The sequence below is a fragment of the Eumetopias jubatus genome, unplaced genomic scaffold, assembly GCF_037043125.1.
Source record: "Eumetopias jubatus isolate StellerSeaLion01/CBP00866 unplaced genomic scaffold, mEumJub1_p1.0 scaffold_3, whole genome shotgun sequence".
NCBI lineage: Eukaryota > Metazoa > Chordata > Mammalia > Carnivora > Otariidae > Eumetopias > Eumetopias jubatus.
Genome location: NW_028274809.1, coordinates 34,533,243 through 34,554,750, shown reverse-complemented (window position 1 = coordinate 34,554,750; position 21,508 = coordinate 34,533,243). Strand labels below are relative to the sequence as shown.

Genomic DNA, 21,508 nt, shown 5'->3' with positions numbered 1-21,508 from the left:
TGGGAAAATTGGACAGCCACATGCAGAAGAATGAAACTGGACCATTTCTTTACATCATACACAAAAATAGACTCAAAATGGATGAAAGACCTAAATGTAAGACAGGAATCCATCAAAATCCGTGAGGAGAACACAGGCAGGAACTTCTTCAACCTTGGCCGCAGCAACTTCTTGCTAGACACACCGCCAAAGGCAAGGGAAACAAAGGCAAAAATGAACTAGTAGGGGGGCGCCTGGGTGGCTTAGTTGTTAAGTGTCTGCCTTTGGCTCAGGTCATGATCCCAGGGTTCTGGGATCGAGCCCCGCATTGGGCTCCCTGTTCTGCGGGAAGCCTGCTTCTCCCTCTCCCACTCCCCCTGCTTGTGTTCCCTCTCTCACTGGGTCTCTGTCAAATAAATAAATAAAATCTTAAAAAAAGAAAAAAACGAACTAGTGGGACTTCATCAAGATAAAAAGCTTTTGCACAGCAAAGGAAACAGTCAACAAAACCAAAAGAGAACTGACAGATGGGAGAAGATATTTGCAAATGTCTTATCAAATAAAGGGCTAGTATCCGAAATCTATAAAGAACTTCTCAAACTCAACACCCAAAGAACAAATAATCCAGTCAAGAAATAGGCAGAAGACATGAATAGACATTTCTGCAAAGAAGACATCCAAATTGCCAATAGACACATGAAAAAATGCTGAACATCACTTGGCATCAGGGAAATACAAATCAAAACCACAATAAGATACCACCTCACACCAGTCAGAATGGTTAAAATTAACAAGTCAGGAAACGACAGATATTGGTGAGGGTGCAGAGAAAGGGGAACCCTCCTACACTGTTGGTGGGAATGCAAGCTGGTGCAGCCACTCTGGAACACAGTATGGAGGTTCCTCAAAAAGTTGGAAATAGAGCTACCCTACGACCCAGCAATTGCCCTACTAGGTATTTACCCCAAAGATACAAATGTAGTAATCTGAAGGGGCACCTGTACCTCAATGTTTATAGCAACAATGTCCACAATAGCCAAACAATGGAAAGAGCCAGGTGTATGACAGATGAATGGATGTGTGTGTATACACACACACACACTCACACTAGAATATTACGTAGCCATCAAAAAATGAAATCTTGGGGCGCCTGGGTGGCTCAGTTGGTTAAGCGACTGCCTTCAGCTCAGGTTATTATCAGGGTCCTGGGATTGAGCCCCGCATTGGCAGGGAGCCTGCTTCTCCCTCTCCCTCTGCCTGCTGCCTCCCATTTGTGCTCTGTGTCAGATAAATAAAATCTTTAAAAAAAATGAAATCTTGCCATTTGCGATGACATGGATGGAAGTGGAGGGTATTAAGCTAAACGAATTAAGTCAATCAGAGAAAGACAATTATGATATGATCTCACTGATATGCGGAATTTAAGAAACAAGGCAGAGGATCATAGGGGAAGAGAGGAGAAAATGAAACAAGATGAAACCAAAGAGGGAGACAAACCGTAAGAGCTCTTAGGAAACAAACTGAGGGTTGCTGGAGGGAAGGGGGGTGGAGGGATGGGGTAACTGGGTGCTGGTCATTAGGGAGGGTATGTGTTGTAATGAGCACTGGGTATTATATAAGACTGATGAATGACAGACCTGTATCCTGAAACAAATAATACATTATATAAAAAAAAAATACATGGAGACAAATGAAAATAAAAACTCAATGTTTCAAATTCTTTGGGATGCAGCAAGAGCAGTCTAAGAGGGAAGTTTATAGCAATACAGACCTACCTCAAGAAGCAAGAAAAATCTCAAATAACCTAACCTTACACCTAGAGGAACTAGAAAAAGAAGGACAAACAAAATCCAAATCTAGCAGAAGGAGGGAAATAATAAAGATTAGCACAGAAATAAATGATAATAGAAACAAAGACAATAGAATAAATCAACAAAACCAGGAGCTGGTTCTTTGAAAAGTCAACAAAATTGATAAGCTTCTATCAGAATCATAAAAAGAGAGATAATGCAAACAAAATCAGAAACAAAAAAGAATACCACTACCACCACAGAAAACAAAGGATCATATAAGAATATTATGAAAAAGTACATGCAAACTGGGCAACCCAGAAGAAATGGATACATTTCTAGAAATATGTAACCTACCAAAATGGAACCAGAAAGAAATAGAAAATTTGAACAGTGGGATTACCAGCAATGATATTAAATCAGTAATCAAAAAATTCCCACAAAAGTCCAGGACCTGATGGCTTCACAGGGGAGTTCTACCAAACATTAAAGAGTTAATACCTATTCTTCTCAAACTTCTACCAAACATTAAAGAGTTAATACCCATTCTTCTCAAACTATTCCAAAAAAAAAAAAAAAAAGAGCAAGAAAAAATTCCAAATTCATTCTATGAGGTCAGCATTACCCTGATACCAAAACCAGATAAAGACAGTATGAAAAAAAAAAAACCCAAACCCAATTTCTCTGATGAACACAGATGCAAAAATTCTCAACAAAATATTAACAAATGGAATCCAACAATACATTTAAAAAATCATTCACCATGATCAAGTGGAATTTATTCCTGGGATGCAACATGTGGTTCAATATTTGCAAATCAATCAATATGATATATCACATCAATAAGAACAAGGATAAGACATATTTGATTATTTCAATAGATGTAGAAAAATCATTTGACAAAGTGCAGAATCCATTAATCCAAAAACCCTCAACATTAAGTAGGTTTAGAGGGAATATACCTCAACATAATAAAGGCCTTATATGAAAAACCCACAGCTAACATCATACTCAATGGTGAAAAACTGACAGCTTTTCCTTTAAAATCAGGAGCAAGACAGGGATGTCCATTCTTGCCACTTTTATTCAACACAGTACTGGAAATCCTAGTCACAGCAATTGACAACAAAAAGAAATAAAAGGCATTAAAATCAGTAAAGAAGCCAAACTTTCACTATTTTCAGATGACAATGTACTATATATAGAAAACCCTAAAGATTCCACTAAAAAACTACTAGAACTAACAAATGTACTCAGTAGGGTAGCAGGATACAAAATCAATGTACACAAATGTCCATTTCTATACATTAATAATGAAACATCAGAAAGAGAAATTAAGAAAATAATCCCATTTATAATTGCACCAAAAATAATAAAATATCTAGAAATAAACTTAGCCAAAGAAGTGAAAGATCTATACTCTGAAAACTATAACACACTGATGAAAGAAATTGAAAACAACACAAAGATATGAAAAGACATTCCATGCTCATGGATTGAAAGAACAAATATTGTTAAAATATCCATACTACCCATAGCAATCTACAGATAGAGTGCAATGCCTATCAAAATACCAACAGCAATTTTCATAAAACTAAAACAGACAATCCTCAAATTTGTATGGAACCACAAAAGACCCTAAATAGCCAACACAATCTTTAAAAACAAAACTGGAGGTATCAAAATTCCAGACTTCAAGTTATACTACAAAACTGCAGAAATCAAAACATTATGGTACCGGCACAAGAATAGCCACGTAGATCAATGGATCAGAATAGAGAGTCCAGAAATAAACTCATGATTGTATGGTCAATTAATCTTTGACAATGGAGGTAGGATATGCAATGGGAAAATGACAGTCTCTACAAGAAATGTTGTTGGGAAAACTGGACAGCTACATGCAAAAGAAACTGGACCACTTTCTTACACCATACACAAAAATAAACTCAAAATGGATTAAACACCTAAATGTGAGACCTGAAACCATAAAAATTTTAGAAGGGAGCATAGGCAGTAATTTCTCTGACACTGTAATAACAACATCTTTCTAGATATGTCTCCCAAGGCAAGGAAAAAGAAGTAAAAAATAAACTATTTGGACTACACCAAAATAAAAAGCTTCTGCATAGCAAAGGAAACAATCAACAAAACCAAAAGACAACATAATGAATGGGAGGGCATAGCCAATAAAGGGTTAGTATCTAAAATATATAAAAAACTGATGCAACACATCCCCAAGCCAAATAATCAATTAAAAATGGACAGAACATATGAATAGACATTTCTCCAAGGAAGACATACAGAGGACCAACAGATACATGAAAAGATGCTCAACATCACTCATCATCAGGGAAATGCAAATCAAAACCACAATAAGATATCACCTTAAACCTGTTGGAATGGGTAAAATAAAAAACACAAGAAATAATAAGTGTTGACAAGGACATGGAAAAAGAGGAACCCTAGTGCACTATTAGTGGGAATGCAAACCAGTGCCATTGTGGAAGACAGTATGGAGGTTTCTGAAAAAATTAAAAATAGAACTACCCTATGATCAAGCAATTTCAATACTAGGTATTTAATCAAAGAATACAAAAACACTAATTTAAAGGGATACATACTTTTTTTGTATGTATCCCTTTTTGTCCTATGTTTATTGCAGTATTATTTACAAAAGCCAAATTATAGAAACAGCCCAAGTATCCATTGATAGGTGAATGGATAAAGAAGATATAGTACATATATACAATTAAATAGTATTCAGCCATAAAAAAGAATGAATTCATGCCTTTTGCAATAACATGGATGGAGCTAGGGAATATAATGCTAAGCAAAATAAGCCAGTTAGAGAAAGAAAAATGCCACATAATTTCACTTATATGTGGCACTTAAGAAACAACAAAGGGGAAAAAAGAGCAAGACACACTAAAAATGAGATTCTCAATTATAGAGAATAAACAGATGGATACCAGAAGGGAGGCAGGTGGGAGGAGGAGTGAAATAGGTGAAAGAGAGTAAGAGTACACTGATCTTGATGAGCACTGAATATATGGAATTGTTGAATCACTATATTGTACACCTGAAATGAATATAACACTGGATATTAACTATAGTGGAATAGAAATTAAAAAAAACAACACAGAGGTTAAGCACAAAAGCAGTAATATCAATCACATAAATAAAAATCAGTCAAGGGATTCACAAAATAAAAGGATGTAATATATGCCACCATGTACATAAAACATGCACGAAGGGGAGTAAACATTTAGTGCTTTTAGTTTGGGTTCAAACTTAAGCGACCATCAGCTTAATACTGACAGCTATATGCAGAGGATATTATATATAAACCTAATGGTAACCACAAACCAAAACCCTATAATAGGTAAGCAAAAAATAAACAGAAAGGAATCCAAGCATATCACAAATAAAGCCATCAAACCACAAAAGAAACAGAAGAACAGAGAACTACAAAAAACAACCCTAAAACACGTAACAAAATGGCAATAAGTACATATCTATCAATAATTACTTTGCATGTAAATGGACCAAATGCTGCAATCAAAAGACAGGGTGACTGAATGGATAAAAAATGCAAGATCCCTCTATATGCTGCCTACAAGAGACTCATTTCAGAGCTCAAGACATATGCAGATTGAAAGTGAAGAGACAGAAAAACATTTATCATGCAAATGGAAGTGAAAAGAAATCTGGGGTAACAATATTATATCAGACAACACAGATTTAAAAAAAAAGACTAAGAAGAAAGAAGGACACTACATAATCATAAAGGGAACCACCCAACAAGAAGATATAATGATTGTAAACATTTATGCACCGAACATGGGAGCACCCATATACATAAAGCAACTATTAACAGACATAAAGGAAGAAAGAGATAGTAATACAATAATAGTAGGGGGCCTAAACATCCCATTTAAGTAAATGGAGAGATCATCTAAACAGAAAATCAACAAGAAACAGTTGATTTGAATGACACATTGGACCAGATGGATCTAAAAGATCTATTCAGAACATTTCATCCTAAAAATTCTTTGCAAGTGCACATGGAAAATTCTTCAGAATAGACATACCTAAGGACCTAGAAAAACGAGAACAAACAAAACCCAAAGCTACTGGAAGGAAGGAAATAATGAAGATTAGAAGAAAAACAAATGAAATCAAAATTAAAAAAAAATACAACAGATCAATGACACCAGGTGCTGGTTCTTTGTAAAATCAACAAAATTGATAACTGTTAGCCAGACTCATCAAAAGACAAAAAGAGAGACAAAGAACTCAAAATCAGAAATGATGGAGGAGAAATAACAACCAACAACACAGAAATACAAAGGATTATGAGAGAATATTATGAAAAATTATATGCCAAAAAATTAGACAACCTAGAAGAAATAAAGCCCTAGAACCATAAAAGCTTCCTCAACTGTATTGGGAAGAAATGGAAAATTTGAACACTGCAATTACTAGCAATGAAATTGAATCACTAATTAAAAAAACTCTCAAGAATCAGAAGACCAGGACCGGATGTCTTCACAGGGGAATTATACCAAACATTTAAAGAAGAGTTAATACCTATTCTTCTCAAACTATTAAAAAGAAGAAGAAGAAGAAGAAGAAGAAGAGCAAGGAAAAAATCCAAATTCATTCTATGAGGTCAGCATTACCCTGATACCAAAACCAGATAAAGACAGTATGAAAAAAACCCCAAACCCAATTTCTCCAAAGAACATAGATGCAAAAATTCTCAACAAAATATTAAATGGAATCCAACAACACATTTAAAAAATCATTCACCACATCAAGTGGGATTCATTCCTGGGATGCAACAGTGGTTCAATATTTGCAAATCAATCAACACAACACATCACATTAACAAGAAAAAGGATAAAAACCACATCATCTCTTCAATACATGGTGAAAAAGCATTTGACAAAGTACAACATCCATTCACGATAAAAACTGTCAACAAATTAAAGCTCAGAGAAACATATTTCAACATAATAAAGGCCATATATGAAAAACCCACAGCTAGCATCACACTCAATGCTGAGAGTTTTCCCTCTAAGGTCAGGAACTAGACAAGGATGTCCATTCTTACTACTTTTATTGAACACAGTACTGGAAATCCTAGCCACAGCAATCAGACAACAAAAAGAAGTAAAAGACCTCCAAATTGGTAAATAAGTCAAACTTACACTATTTTCAGATGACATGATACTATATATAGAAAACCCTAAAGAATCCACCAAAAAACTACTAGAACTGACAAATGAATTCAGTAAGGTTGCAGGATACAAGATTAGTATCAGAAATCAGTTGCATTTCTATGCACTAATAATGAAGTAGCAGAAAGAGAAACTAAGAAAACAATTCCATTTACAATTGTACCAAAAAGAACCAAATACCTAGAAATATACTTAACCAAGGAGATGAAAGATCTCTACTCTGAAAAGTATAAAACGTCAATGAAAGGAACTGAAGATGACACAAACAAATGGAAAGATTCCTTGCTCATGGACTGGGAGAACCAATATTTTTTAAATGTTCACACCACCCAAAGCAATCTAGAGACTTAATGCAGTCCTTATCAAAATACCAACAGCATTTTTCACAAAACTAGAACAAATAATCCTAAAATTTATATGGAACCACAGAAGACCTTGAATAGCCAAAGCAATCTTGAAAAATAAAAACAAATCTGGAGGTATCACAATCCCAGATTTCAAGGTATAATACAAAACTGTAGTAATCAAAACAGGATGGTGCTGGCACAAAAAACAGACACATAAATCAGTGGAACAGCCAGAACATGGAAAGAGCCCAAATGTCTATCAACTGATGAATGGATAAAGAAGTGGTGTGTATATATATACAATGGAATATTACTCAGTCATCAGAAAGAATGAAATCTTGCCATTTGCCACTAGAGTGTATTATGCTAAGTGAAATGAGTCAGAGAATAAATACCATATGATTTCACTCATATGTGGAATTTAAGAAACAAAACAGATGAACATAGGGAAAGATAAAGAAAAATAAGATAAAGACAGAGAGGGAGGCAAACCATAAAAGACTCTTTTTTTTTTAAGATTTTATTTATTTGACAGAGAGAGACACAGCAAGAGAGGGAACACAAGCAGGGGGAGTGGGAGAGGGAGAGGGAGAAGCGGGCTTCCTGCCTAGCAGGGAACCTGATGCGGGGCTCGATCCCAGGACCCTGGGATCATGACCTGAGCCGAAGGCAGACGCTTAACCATCTGAGCCACCCAGGTGCCCACCATAAAAGACTCTTAAATATAGGGGTAGGGGAAAGGGGAAATTGGTTGATGGGCACTAAGGAGGGCACTTCTAATCCTGAAACAAATACTACACTATATGTGAACCAACTTGAATTTAAATAAAATTTTGAAAGGAAAAATTTGAAAGGGAAAAAAAAGGATCAATGGAACAGAATAGAGGGCCCAGAAATAAGCCCATAATTTTAAGGTCAATTAATCTACAACAAAGGGGGCAAGAATATCCAATGAGAAAAAAACAGTGTCTTCAACAAATGGGGTTGGGAAAACTGGAAAGCTACATGCAAAAGAATGACACTAGACCACTTTCTTACACAGTACAAAAAAACTCAAAATGGATATAATACTGTAAGACCTGAAACTAAATTCTTGGAAGAAAACACAGGCAGTAATTTCTTTGACACCAGCTGTAGAAACATTTTTCTAGTATGTCTTCTATGGCTAGGAAAACAAACAAAATTAAGACACTGGGACTACACCAAAATAAAAAGCTTTTGCATAGAAAAGGAAGCCATCAGCAAAACAAAAACAACCTATTGAATGTGAGAAGATATTTACAATTGATATATGTAATAAAGCATTAATATCCAAAATATATAAAGAATTTATACCACTCAGCCCCAAAAGAAACAGATAATCCAATTTAAAAATGGGCAGAGGAGATGAATAGATATTTTTCCAAAGAAGATAGACACATGAAAATATGCTTAATATCACCCATCATCGGGGAAGTGGAAATCAAAATCATGAGAAATCACCTTACACCTATCAGAATGGCTAAAATAAAAAACACAAGAAATAAGAAGTGTTAGTGAGGATGTGGAGAAGAAGGAACCCTCATGCACTGTTGGTGGGAATGCAAACCAGTGCAGCCACTGTGGAAAACAATTTGGAAGTTTTTCAAAAAATCAAAAGTTATTATCATATGAGCCAGTAATTCTACTACTATTTACCCAAAGAACACAAAAACACTAATTTGAAAAGATATATGCACCTTTATGTTTATTGCAGCATTATTTACAATAGTCGAGATATGGCAGCAACTCAAGTGTTCTTCGGCAGATGAATGGATAGAGATGACACACACACACACACACACACACACACACACACACACACACACACAGAGGAATATTACTCAGCCATAAAAAAGAATGAAGTCTTGCTATTTGCAACAACATGAATGGATCTAGAGGGTATAATGCCAAGGGAAAGAAATCAGTCAGAGAAAGACAAATACCATATGATTTTACTTATGTAGAATTTAAGAAATAAAACAAATAAACAACAAAAAAGACAAAAAAAAAAACAGACTCATAAATATAAAGAACAAATGTTACCAGAGGGGAGGTGGATGGGGGGATGGGTGAAATAGGTGAAGGGGATTAAGAGTGCACTTAACCTTGATGGGCACTGAGTAATGCATACAATTGTTGCATCACCATATTGTACACCTGAAACTAATATAACACTATGTTAATTATACTTGAATTAAAGAAAAAAAGTAGAACCAATTCTCAAAAGTCTGTGATTTTGTTTTTTTGTTTTTTAGAGAGGGAGAAAGGGGGGCGGCAGGGGCCCAGTGCAGATCCCAACACAGGACTCAATCTCACAATCCTGAGATCATGACCAGAACTGAAATCAAGAGTTGGACACTTAACCAAATGAGCCACCTGGGTGCCCCAGGAAGTCTCTGATTTAAATCATATGTTGGATTTTGCTAATTTTTATGCAATTTCTACAGTTTTATGTGGTTTCTTACATTTTGTGCCATTAAAGAGGCCCTTTCATAGTTTTTTGAGTAAGTTAGAAGAGTCAATCCAGTATAGGAGGTGCCTCAGGAATTGCTATTAAATCTATTATCTTTATTTATCGTGTAAAAGTTGTAATATCAGATGATATTAAAATTAACAGATGTTCTCTAAGCCCAGAAAATTACATACTGTTGAATCTGGAAATATAATTAGAGCTGAAGAATAAGAATATATTCATAACAAATGGCTAAACATAAATAACTGCAAATATAGACCTTGAAAACTGGGTAGACAGGAATAATTTAGAGAATAACAAAGATTTGGGAAATCAGAGAACTATCAACTGGTGTGGTATTGTTATATAGTGAAAAGGGGGAAAAGCTGGGAAATAAAACTTAACAAATATGAACTGAATGTGTATTTCTTGGTCTGTTCCCTAAGGTTCATAAACAAAAACACATTTACATCAAAAGTGCTTCTTTTTCATTTTAATTAAAACAAAATGGTTCTAACAAGATGAAATTTGGTTGCTGACTTCTATCCCACAAAAGGACAGATCTCCAAACCATTTTGTTAATTGGAGAAATCGACTGTTGGCCTTACATACCATTCTGAATTTTTAACATTTGGATAATATCACAAATGAGCGAACACTTCAATATTCTCTTTTAATTTTCTTTTTTGCCTCATTTTATGGATTTCATAATCTGGGATTGCATCATTTATGTGAACTAAGCCTGCTGAAACCATTCGAGGACTTGTAAATTTTCCGCTGTAGTTCTCTCGCCGTTTGTGAACCTCTGGAGCAGTATTCGGTCTTGAAAAGTGTTTTAACTGATTATGGCTATCATCCGGACTTTTTCCTAAAAGCCTTGTTCTTGATTTTGCTTGTTCAGCATGCTTAAATGAGGTCACAGGTATATCTTCAAATCTATCCGAACAATCCTAAATATTAAAAGATCAGGTTGGTGTGTTAGTTTTCTTAAAAGTACATTTTAAATTTACAAGAACCGAAGTGTGTAATATCAACAGCTAAAGACAAAGAATGAGAGCATTAAATATTTTATAGGCAGTCCCCAAATTCAGATCCTACACCCAATGTCTCCTATTAGATACTATCATAGAAACCATGTTTAAAAAAAAAATCTTACTGTTTTAAAGGATCTGTTATTTTAGAAGGGATAGAAAATATGAAGCTGGAAACCAGAAAAACTTAGGAGAGCTGTCCTTAAGGGTCAGACTCCTAAAGGCAGTCAGCCTATTCTATAATTCTCCATATTATATTTTCTCCAAACCTAAATATAAATCATGAACTCATATTTTATATCATCCAAACTTTCACTCTTTAAAATTTAATAAACATCTTCTTTAACACACTTTCACACACATAGAGAGAGCCTGGCATCTAGGATATAATTATACTGTTTATATTAAAGTAATAAAATTTTTTATGTACATTCTGAGAGTAAAGAAGACATTTAGGAAAATAACTGGAAGTATATACACCAAGCAACTTTTTAAAAATGATGGTTGGGTTAGGGTGGCGGGATTATGGGTTTTGTTTTCCTTTTCTCTTTTTTTCAAATTTATATAATATGGCTCTATTTTATGATAAATATATAATAACCTACAATTATCCCAAAGAGGGTATGGAGCTATTAGTCATTCTTAAACTAGTATAAACTAGTTTCCTCTGCAGCTTGAGCATCTTGTCCCTTAACACTTTGCAGAGATGACCACACCAAAGGAATAAGCTACTCTGATTGAGAGAGAAGGTGTGAATGAATTAATAGAATTGGAAGGTGGGGGGAGGTTGTGCAGGACTAAGAAGAATTAGGGCAGCAAGAAAGATTTACAAAAACGGAGGTATAGAGTCTAAAGACTAATTGTACCTACTTTACATTTTTGCCTGGGTTTGAAGAAGGCAAGGAAACATTCTTTCTCTCCCCCTTTATGTACGTGGAACATTATTAAGGGAATTTCTGCTACTTTGGTGAGTAATACATAATTCTTTCTTCACATTGTGAAATGTGAATGAAATAACTGATTACTAGATGAAATAACTGAAGTAACAGATGAAATAACAGCGAAAGGGCATGGAGACCCACACAACTGGTTACTTTTCTGGATGCTCCTACAACTCAATTTCTCTTGTCTTCTGTTTTGATTCTTTTGGGAGATTCCTGGATTTTAGAAAAGAATCAGATGAGCAAGTCTTTCTGATGATCTGAAAAATGCCCTGCTATCATTCAATTCTCTGTTGTCAACTTCACTGGAGAGAAAGGTTTAGGTTTAACAGAGGAAAATAAAGATAACTCTATCTCTCCTGACCACTCTTAGGATAAAGGTTCTGAGATCCTATATGATCTCATATTATATAATATAAACACAACTTATTGTTTTGTTTGGAAAACTGACATTAAAGATTCAATTTGTCTAAAGGAACTTTGGAAAGTACTTTCTCAAAACTATGAACCCATCTACTTCCTTTTCTTAGTGGATACACACACGTGTGTACATACACACTCAATACTAAATTACCAAATTTAAATAGAAAAGAGAAATCCAACATTGAGAGTATAAGCTAAACTGATAATATTTTCCCTGCTACTATTTTTACTATTTACTAAAGCTAAATATTTGTTTTACAATGGAGAGCAAATTCAAAGCAGCTGTTCTAAACAAGAAAAAAAGCAACTGTTCTAAATTAGATCTATTTTTCTCAAAGGATTATGCACATCAAATTTTCAATGTAATATCATTTTGGGATTTATGAGTTCTCTGAGTTATGGGTCATGTCTATTTATATGTACAAAGAGAAAAGAGTAGCAGTCCAGAAAACTAAGTCCCTTCCACTCCTAGTTTTTAACCTCAGAATGGTTTGTATAAAGTCTGTTAGCAGGTTTACCTTCCTAATTGTTTTATGTTAATATTATAAATAGATTTGAATTCCCAAGTTTCTCAGCACATGATATAGCAGAGGGGCAATGGTAATAGAAGAGAGGAGAAGTTAAATTAAAAATTTTCCATTCATAATCCAATAGATTATAAATTTTGCTTATCCCTAATACTTATCAGAATAACTGGCACATAATACTATATATACTTATAGCTGCATGAAAACAAAATCCCAGCTGTGTTTCCATAGGATACAGCCACTGCCAAGAATTGTACAGGTTGTGCCCGCACAGCAGCCCTGGGTTGAGGGGTGAGTGATGGCTGAGATCCAGCCAGTTTCCCATTGACAGGGGCTATATGCTCTACTCCAGGCTGTGTCAGTCAACAGAGTCTGCCCAGAGGAAAGGGTGATTTTTTTCTAATTTATGCTCCAGATGGAGTGTCCTTTATCTATTTCATACAAAGGCACTAAGTGTGTTAACAGTCCCCTGATTTTGTGACTGCATTTTGAACTGGGTGAGGTGAATTTGAATGTCAGAAGAATTTTTCAAGTTTGACAGTCTGTGTATTTGGGGGCAATGAGGGTTACACACATACTTGCATACAGACATATACACCTAAAGTAGATTATTGACAGACTTTGCCAAATACAAAAGCAGAAGACTTTAGAAAGACAGTATTACGTGTATAGTTCTTCTTGCAGTCCAGTGAAGCAATGTCCTTGGAACAGATTTCCTTAGAATTCTTGCAGTGGGCAGTGTAGCTGGTAGTATCTTAACTATCTTGCTAAATGACTTCTTCTGTTTGTTGACATGGTCTCTTTCTTTTCGGACCTTGGGCTTTAGATTTTCTCTCTTTAATACTTCTGGGAAGAGGGATGGTTTTGAGTTTTTCTCTGCTTCCACAACTTTGTATTTAAAGGACTGTGATTCAGGGAACTTGGCATATTTTTCATTGCAAATTCCATTTGTCTTTACAGAAAGAGTATGTATTTTTTTGTATTGTGCAAATGTTACTAGATGTTTTTTATTATTGTTATTATTTCCTTTCAATCTCTCAATATACTGGTCTTCTAACTTCAATTTCTCCCCAGCCTCTAAATTGAAATGAGTTAAAGTGTTATTCTGCCTGGAAGGAAAAGTGTATTTGTATATATATTCATTTTCACTTGGCATTTTGCAATTAGGAATTCTTGGATACGGTGACAGTACTGCTTCCGGTTTTTCCTGTGCCATCAGTTTATAGATATTATGCTCCCTTTTTTCAAGGGGCTTCGCTTTTAGTGTCCTTTCAAAGTAAATATTTGACTGAGTTGTTTTTGATTTACCACTCCAACTATGTGGGTCTTGAATTTCTGTTTTAAAATCATAATTTTCTGCTCGAGGAAGCTGGATGAAACCATGTTCTTTCCTTTGTTTAAGCACTATATCTGTAACTCTTTCTGATGACTTATTTAATGGAATCACTTGGGTATTTTTGATGAAAGAAGGTTGTACTTTAATTAATCTCAGGGTTTTGGCTTCTTCTTTAGGATAGTATCTTTTCTGTTCCTCAATTATTGATGGATTTTCCTTAATATTCTGTAAGGGAAAATATTCCTTTTCTTCCTTTTTGGTTAGTTCTGTTTCTATAAGTCTATCCTCCGGAATTTTTTGTAAAGTAGTTTTTTGAACAATTTTTGAATATTTATTTTGCTTTTCTGAATTCTCCTCCATAAACTGGTTTTCATTTCTAAAAGATAAATCTGGCTTTATACATTTAAATGGTATGGAACTAGAATTGATCAAATTTATATGCTGGTTGATCCCCTCTAATTGCCTTTCTGTGATTAGTCCTGATTTTGAAAGTTTTTCTATAAAAAGGCTCTGGAGGTGTTTGCTTAAATCAGCTTTTAGATTTAGTAATTCATTTTCTGATAAAGCTATAAGATAGTTTTGTAGAGATTTATTTAATGGATATTTCATGTTTAAGTCAAGTCTTTTCCCAAAATTCCCCCTTGAAATGTCTTGTCCTAACTCACAGAAAGATATGGAAGCACTTTTAGTTCTTAGAGAAGACATGTTTGAGTCGATAGTCTCAGATTCTGTCTCTTTAAATAAACTGCTTTCCGAAAGGTTTTTTAGGAAATAGTTTTGGAGAATTTCATTTAAGAAAGATCTTAGCTTTATTTCCAAATGTTTATCTATGAAATGATGATTAAAATTATTTACAAAAGACATGACTTCTTTTACAGTTTCTGAATATTTTTCCAGAAAAATATTTTGCCTTTTTGGTTCCACTTTCTCATTCATCAAATACAGATTTTGATAGATTTTTGGTAAGTCTTCTTTGGTGATGTGTCCGGATTCTGAAAGTCTTTCTACAAGGTAATGTTGGATATGTTTACTTAGTTCAGACTTTAAATTTTTTATTTCTGACTCTGAGAGTTCTTCCAGAAATACACGCAGCTTTGAACTCAAAATAGGTTTTCTGTCTAATTTATCTATTTTATCAAAATTCTTTTTTATTTCTTCAAGGTCTTCTGTATTATTTGGAAAAGGATGCTGAATCAGTCTTTCTAATTCTTTTTCTGGTTGTTTTCTTTCAGACTGATTATACTTGAAAAAAATATTAAACATATGTTTTAAAAAGGATTTTAACATTATGACATCTGAATCATTAAGTTTACCCATTAATGAGTTACTTAAATTTTCTAAAGTAGAATTTAGATCATTTTCTTCTCTATCAGACCTCTGACTGTTACTTAGCATATCTGCTTTTTTATCTGGTGTTGACTGATATTTTGAATCTTGTAGGGTTACATTTTGGCCTTCATCCATATATTCAACTCCATTAAAAGAAGAAGTGGTTTCTTTGGGAATGATGAGTGTATTCTGCTCTGAAAGAGATTCTGTTCTGCTTTGGGTTTCTGAATAATCCTCTGTGGAATACTTTGGCTCTTCTTCAGCAAAGACTGTCTCTGTATCCAGCACAGAACTCTTCTGATATTGTTTATCTAATTCTATCACTTTGATTATCCCAGATTCTAAAAGAGTATCTACAGGAAATGCTTGTATTATCTGGCTTATAACAGATTTGGCCTGTGGCAATTCTATTTCATCATTGTTTTCTTCATAATGAAGTAGAATATTTGAAGATAAACTCTCCCAAGCTGTGGGTAATTGATTCTGCAAGTTTACTGGTGTCTCACTCAATTCTTTCACTCCTATTTCCAACTCTGAGAAGATAGGTGCAGTGAATATTTGCTTTAAAACATAATCATTTGCAGTGTCACTTATACCTGGTTTGGAGCTAGACACTTCAATATTTGAATGTTTCTGTTTGAAATTATTTTTTTTAATTGGAAAATTGATCTCACCAGCCTCCAAGTGTTTTTCAGAGACAAGTGCTGTTTCTACTTCTGGAGAATTTCTTGGTCCACCTTCTGAAAGTGAATCTGCAGGAATATCTTTAATTATTCGTTTTAAAAGAGACTTTGAACTTACAATGTCTTTTTCTGGAAGACAGTTATTTAAATCTTGAACTTTTTCACACACTTTGTTTTCCAGACTACTTGGTGGTTCATCATGAACTCTCAGAAGTGGAGAACTATGACTTTTCTTTCTTGCTTCAGTGTCCATAGGAACCTCTGGTTTAGAAAATAATTTATCTGAAAGGTCTTGCAGATTTTTACTTAAAATCGATTTAAGCATCATTGATTGTTTTAAATTTTCTAGGTGGGAAGTAAAACTTAATGATTTTGAGAGGTGATATGTATTTATATTTCCAGTCACTGATGATTCTCCTTCAAAATTAGGTAGAGATACATTTGGTAGTCTTTCTTTTAAATTATTTTTAGTATCTAAAGTCTCTATTGTGGTCATATTAGGATCACGGGCTACATTATTCTTCATGTTTAAAGTCTTTACTGTGATGAAATCGGGATCACAGGCTGACTTTAACTTAGTCTTAGTGTCTAAAGTCTTTACTGTGGTGATACCAGGATCACAGGGCCAGGTTTTATTAGTAGGTCTTGCAGTTTTTGAATATGTTGGGTAAGGAGGATCTTGGTCTTCATGTTCTATAACCTCTGCGCTTAAAGTGTTTCTACATTTGGACATATCTTGGTCTTTCCTTTTTCTGACTGACATTTTGTTTATATTCCTTAGAAAAGGATCAGAACCATCCTTAAAGTTGAATTTCTGGAACTGTAATATTAAAAATAAAAGGTAAGAAGTTCTGTAGTATTTATTTGAATTTATAATAAATTTTCTAGTTAATTTTCTTTGCGCAATCTGTCAAATTATCTATCCACCCACCTTCTACAAAGAGAAAATTGACTTTATTTTTAAATATCTGAAATTGGAATGATGAAAATTTTAATGCAAAATTTTAGAATTCCTAATTCTGATACTATTTTGTGTCCAAGAGATTTTTGCTACCTAGAATATTTAAAATACTTACACAGCATTCCTACATCGTTTTTTTTTTTTTTAAGAACTTAATTTCCAGTGTTAGCTGCACTTACTTAGACAATGGCTAACATCAGAATCTAAGTTCTACCTTATAAATTCTTAGCATTTTAGTAGCAATATAAGAAAAAAATTTAAATGCAAAGCAAGTAGTAGATATCCCATTAGAAGTATCACAAATAATTTCTAAAGACTAACTTGGGAGCATATATCATCTGCTTTTAAGCCTGGGAATTTCAACAATGATGATGAGTTCCCTCCACTCCTCAGAATGTCACAGTAGAATCTTACTTTTTGATGAATACCATACATACCTCATAAATGGTTAAGAAAGAGCAGTACAAAAAAATTCTGGATTACAGTGAAATTTCAGTGTAATATCCATGGGCAGTTTTGTAGTTCTGGGATCAAGCTAGTATATCATTGAAATAGCCTTTGAGATAAAGTCTCTTATTTAAATATTTCAAACATATTCTTATATTTGTTCATACAACTTCTACATTAACCAGTTGAAAATGGCAAAATGTGAAATAATCAGCCTAGTATTTGTTTTAGTTTATTTCAACTTAGTTGTTCAAACTTCATTGTAATGGATACAATTTATTGCAACAGTTTTTCAAATATTAGTTGATATCCAGATGAGAATATAAGAATCCCCTGGGTTTTTCTGAGAAATACAGATTCTCAGGCTCCATTTCCAGACTGAGATTCATCAGGTCAGAGGTAGAATCTGAGAACATGTATTTTTTCAAAGACAGCCATGTATTTCTAATGGGTAGTCTGGTTTAGGAACCACTGAATTATATAAAGTATTAGAGAAGCCTAGTACTTAAATATAATTGTTATTGGGATAGGATAATTCAGGACTCACCTGGTATTTTGGTTTGAACTCTATATATTGTGGTCTGAAAGCTGGTAAAATGTGTTCCTTTGGTGAAAAAATCACCTTATAAAAAGAGAAGTTTTAATTTTAGACTGTTTGTAATGCAAGGATATTTCCTAAGATAATTTTATCCTTTCAATAGTTATTAAAGACGTAAAAAACTTATAATCTAAATATTTTTCTCATAACTACTATAATTTACTTTGCCAATCATCAAAGAAATCTATACATATATAATGCATTTACACATATAACCTTCGCTTCCTTGCTACTATAATATTCACCCTATTGAATTTGTAAAATCAAAACAATGCACAGCAACTTCAAGCAGAAACAAAAGTAGAAAAGAAATAGAAGTGTCAGAATTAATATAATCTCATTTTAAAAGGTTGTAAAATGCTTTAGATAATAAATGGCATTTGAGGGGCCCCTGGGTGGCTCAGTCGGTTAAGCATCTGACTCTTGATTTCGGCTTAAGTCATGATCTCAGGGTTGTGAGATCAAGCCCCGCATTGGGTTAATGTGCTGAGTGTGGAGCCTGCTTAGGATTCTCTCTTCTTCTCCCTCTGCCCCTCCCCTACCCCTACAAAGAATAAAAAATAAATAAATGGCATTTGATATTGTATTGGGCTAGAAAGCATTTTCAATGATTCCTTAACCTGTAATTGCTAAATGGGGACCTAACACTGCCTAAGGAAACACTTGGTGCTAGATTAAGGTGTATAGGAACAATTATAGAATCACAGAACCACTGAATATTTGGAGATAAAAGGTGCTTTAGAGATAATCCAATCCTACTCCTTGTTTCATACAAAAATCTGAAGTTGAAGTTTGTTTTCCCAAGTTACCTAGGTGATTAGTAGCCTAAATCCTAAGTGTCCTAAATTTTTATCTCATGCTCCCTTCATTACACAATCAAGACCACAGTGACTGAGAATGATGCTTTGGAAGCATCATAATGTGCATCCACACTGCCAACTCATCTAGACAAAACTTGACGCCATCTCTTTTAGAGTACTTAGTCTACAAACTACTTTCCAATATACTATCTCCTTTAGACAGCAGAAGGTTCATTATATATCAAGTTAATTAAAATAACAGTTCAATGAATGTTTCTATAAGTAATACTTTTAAGTGTTCATTAATATTAAGCAGTTAATAACATGACCTTATTCTTAAATTTTCAGCAGCTTCCTACTTTTGCTATTCATTGCCCTAACACATTGACTAAACTATTTCTGAGTTTCTCAATATTCCCCATTATAGTTTCTCTCCTTCAGACAAGTGTGTCTAACTCTGAATTCTTGAAATACATCTCAGACTTTTCCACATCTGTTCTTTTGCTTGTTTTGTTTTTCTTTCCTTGAATTTCCCTAAAAAACAGTTTGAACCCTAACATTTGAAATTTCATTATTTTAAATAAATTTAGTAGAAAAATTAAAAATAAATGAAATATATATGAGAAGAGGAAGAACAGTAAAAAAACAAAAAACAAAAAACCCCATGATCTCCTTTTTGTAAAAAAAACAAAAGAAACAAAACTCCTCCCTAAGATAAGCTTGAAAGAATGTGTGAAAGGACATAAAATGCTAACATCTCTGGAGGAGAGGAAACAGGACACTATTAACTTTTATTGTTTAACTCTGTATTATTATTTAAATTAACATGGAACACTTTATAAATAAAAAACTCCAGTACATTTGTACTGGGGAGAAACGCTTTAGGCATTCATCTCAGGAAGCTAGAAAAGAACAATAAAACAAACCAATATAGGAGCTTCAAGATGATGGACTAAACATGGAGATCTCTTCTTTTCTACCTTCCAAGGTTCTAGTAAATTAACAGAAAACAATATTTCAAAAAAGAAAAATCCCGTGGCAATACTGGAAATCAATAAGGTGAGACACCAGGATTTAGAAAGTTGAGAAAATTCAGAAAACATGAAAGCAGATGAGACTGATTGAATGGAAACCCCCATTAAGAAAATTAGAGCCTTGAACAACAGAAATCAGATGGGCCTGAGAAACAAAAAAATTCAAGGACAGCATATACAAAGAGAATCAGATGATGGTGCATTTGTCATAGTTATTAATTAAAGAGCTACATTCAGAACAGCTGGATCTTCTCTTCTGCAGCATACAGAGAACATGCCACTGGCAACATTGTCTTTCCCAGTCACACACCCAAAACATAAAAAAAAAATTGAGGGGATTATGCTAAGTGAAGTAAGTCAGGCAGAGAAAGATAATTATCATATGGTTTCACTCATATACGGGACATAAGCAACAGCACGGATGACCATAGGGGAAGGGAGGGAAAACTGAAGGGGGAGAAATCAGAGAGGGAGACAAACCACGAGAGACTATGGACCCTGGGAAACAAACTGAGGGTTTGGGGTGGGGGGGAGTAATAGGGTGATTGGGTATTAAGGAGGGCATGTGTTGTGATGAGCACTGGGTGTTATATGTAACTAGTGAATCAATGAACCCTACATCAAAAACTAATGATGTACTATACAGTGGCTAACTGAACATAATAAGTTAAAAAAATAGAAAAAAAATTGCTTTCTAGAGAAAATGTGCCATCTGCCCAGGTGGAAATCCTATGAGTTTTGAGCCTTGATAGGGAAGCAGAATAGAACTTGCTGTCACTGACATTTCCACATTAGATAACAGAGGAGGTATAAAAAGAAGAAAAAGGAAGTTCCATCTAGGAGACAAACACATGGGTTCTTTGGGAATGTTGTTGGGTTCCCAGCCATCCTGCCAATGCTCTTGCATCCCCATATACACCCCAGGGAAGCCTGCCTGTCACACAGAGCATACCTATACAATCAACATATTCTTTCATTCACAAATATAAAGCAAGCCAACAAAGTTTACCAGATATATGAGGAAAATCAACACATGCACGTGAAGAATCAATAAGAGCAAACAGAACTAACTCCAAAGTAAATAGAGATATTTTTGAGGAATGTGAGGAGAGGGTGACCCTTGGAAAAGATTCTAAATATAACCGTGAGAAATTCAAAAAGGTATTGGTTTCCACTTAGTTGTATAATAGGCATCCCAAATTTAACATATCACAAAAGAAAATTCTGGATTTATCACAAAAGAAAATTCTGGATTACTAATGCTGCTCCCCTCCCTCCCTCCAAAACCCCCACAAAACATTGGCCTTTCTTAAGTTTTCCTCATCTCAGTTATTGGTGCTACCATCTACTGGCTAGTAACTTAAGTTTCACTCTTTATTTCTCTCCTTCTCCTTACCGTATCTAATCCAGCATTAAGTCTTGTGGTTTCTGCCTTCAAAATATTATCAAGTGTCCAATTACATCTCACCATCAACCCCACTAACACTGTAGCACAAGCCACTATCATCTCTTTCTTCTAGTCTCCTAATTAGTCTCTTGTTCTCTGTGACAGAGACTGATAATTGC

At 34.4% G+C, this 21,508-nt stretch overlaps 1 protein-coding gene across 1 annotated transcript in view; it reads right to left on the bottom strand.

Annotated features, from left to right (window-relative positions):
- Positions 1–10,473: 10,473 nt before the first annotated feature.
- The window catches only part of CATSPERT (catsper channel auxiliary subunit tau), a 145,641-nt gene continuing 134,606 nt past the window's right edge, over positions 10,474–21,508 (bottom strand). The window contains exons 15-17 of the mRNA XM_028121710.1: positions 18,058–18,132; positions 13,419–16,922; positions 10,474–10,782 (exon numbers count right to left, since the gene is read on the bottom strand). Of these exons, the coding sequence (XP_027977511.1) occupies positions 10,474–10,782; positions 13,419–16,922; positions 18,058–18,132 (3,888 nt within the window). The remainder of the gene's footprint in view (positions 10,783–13,418; positions 16,923–18,057; positions 18,133–21,508) is intronic.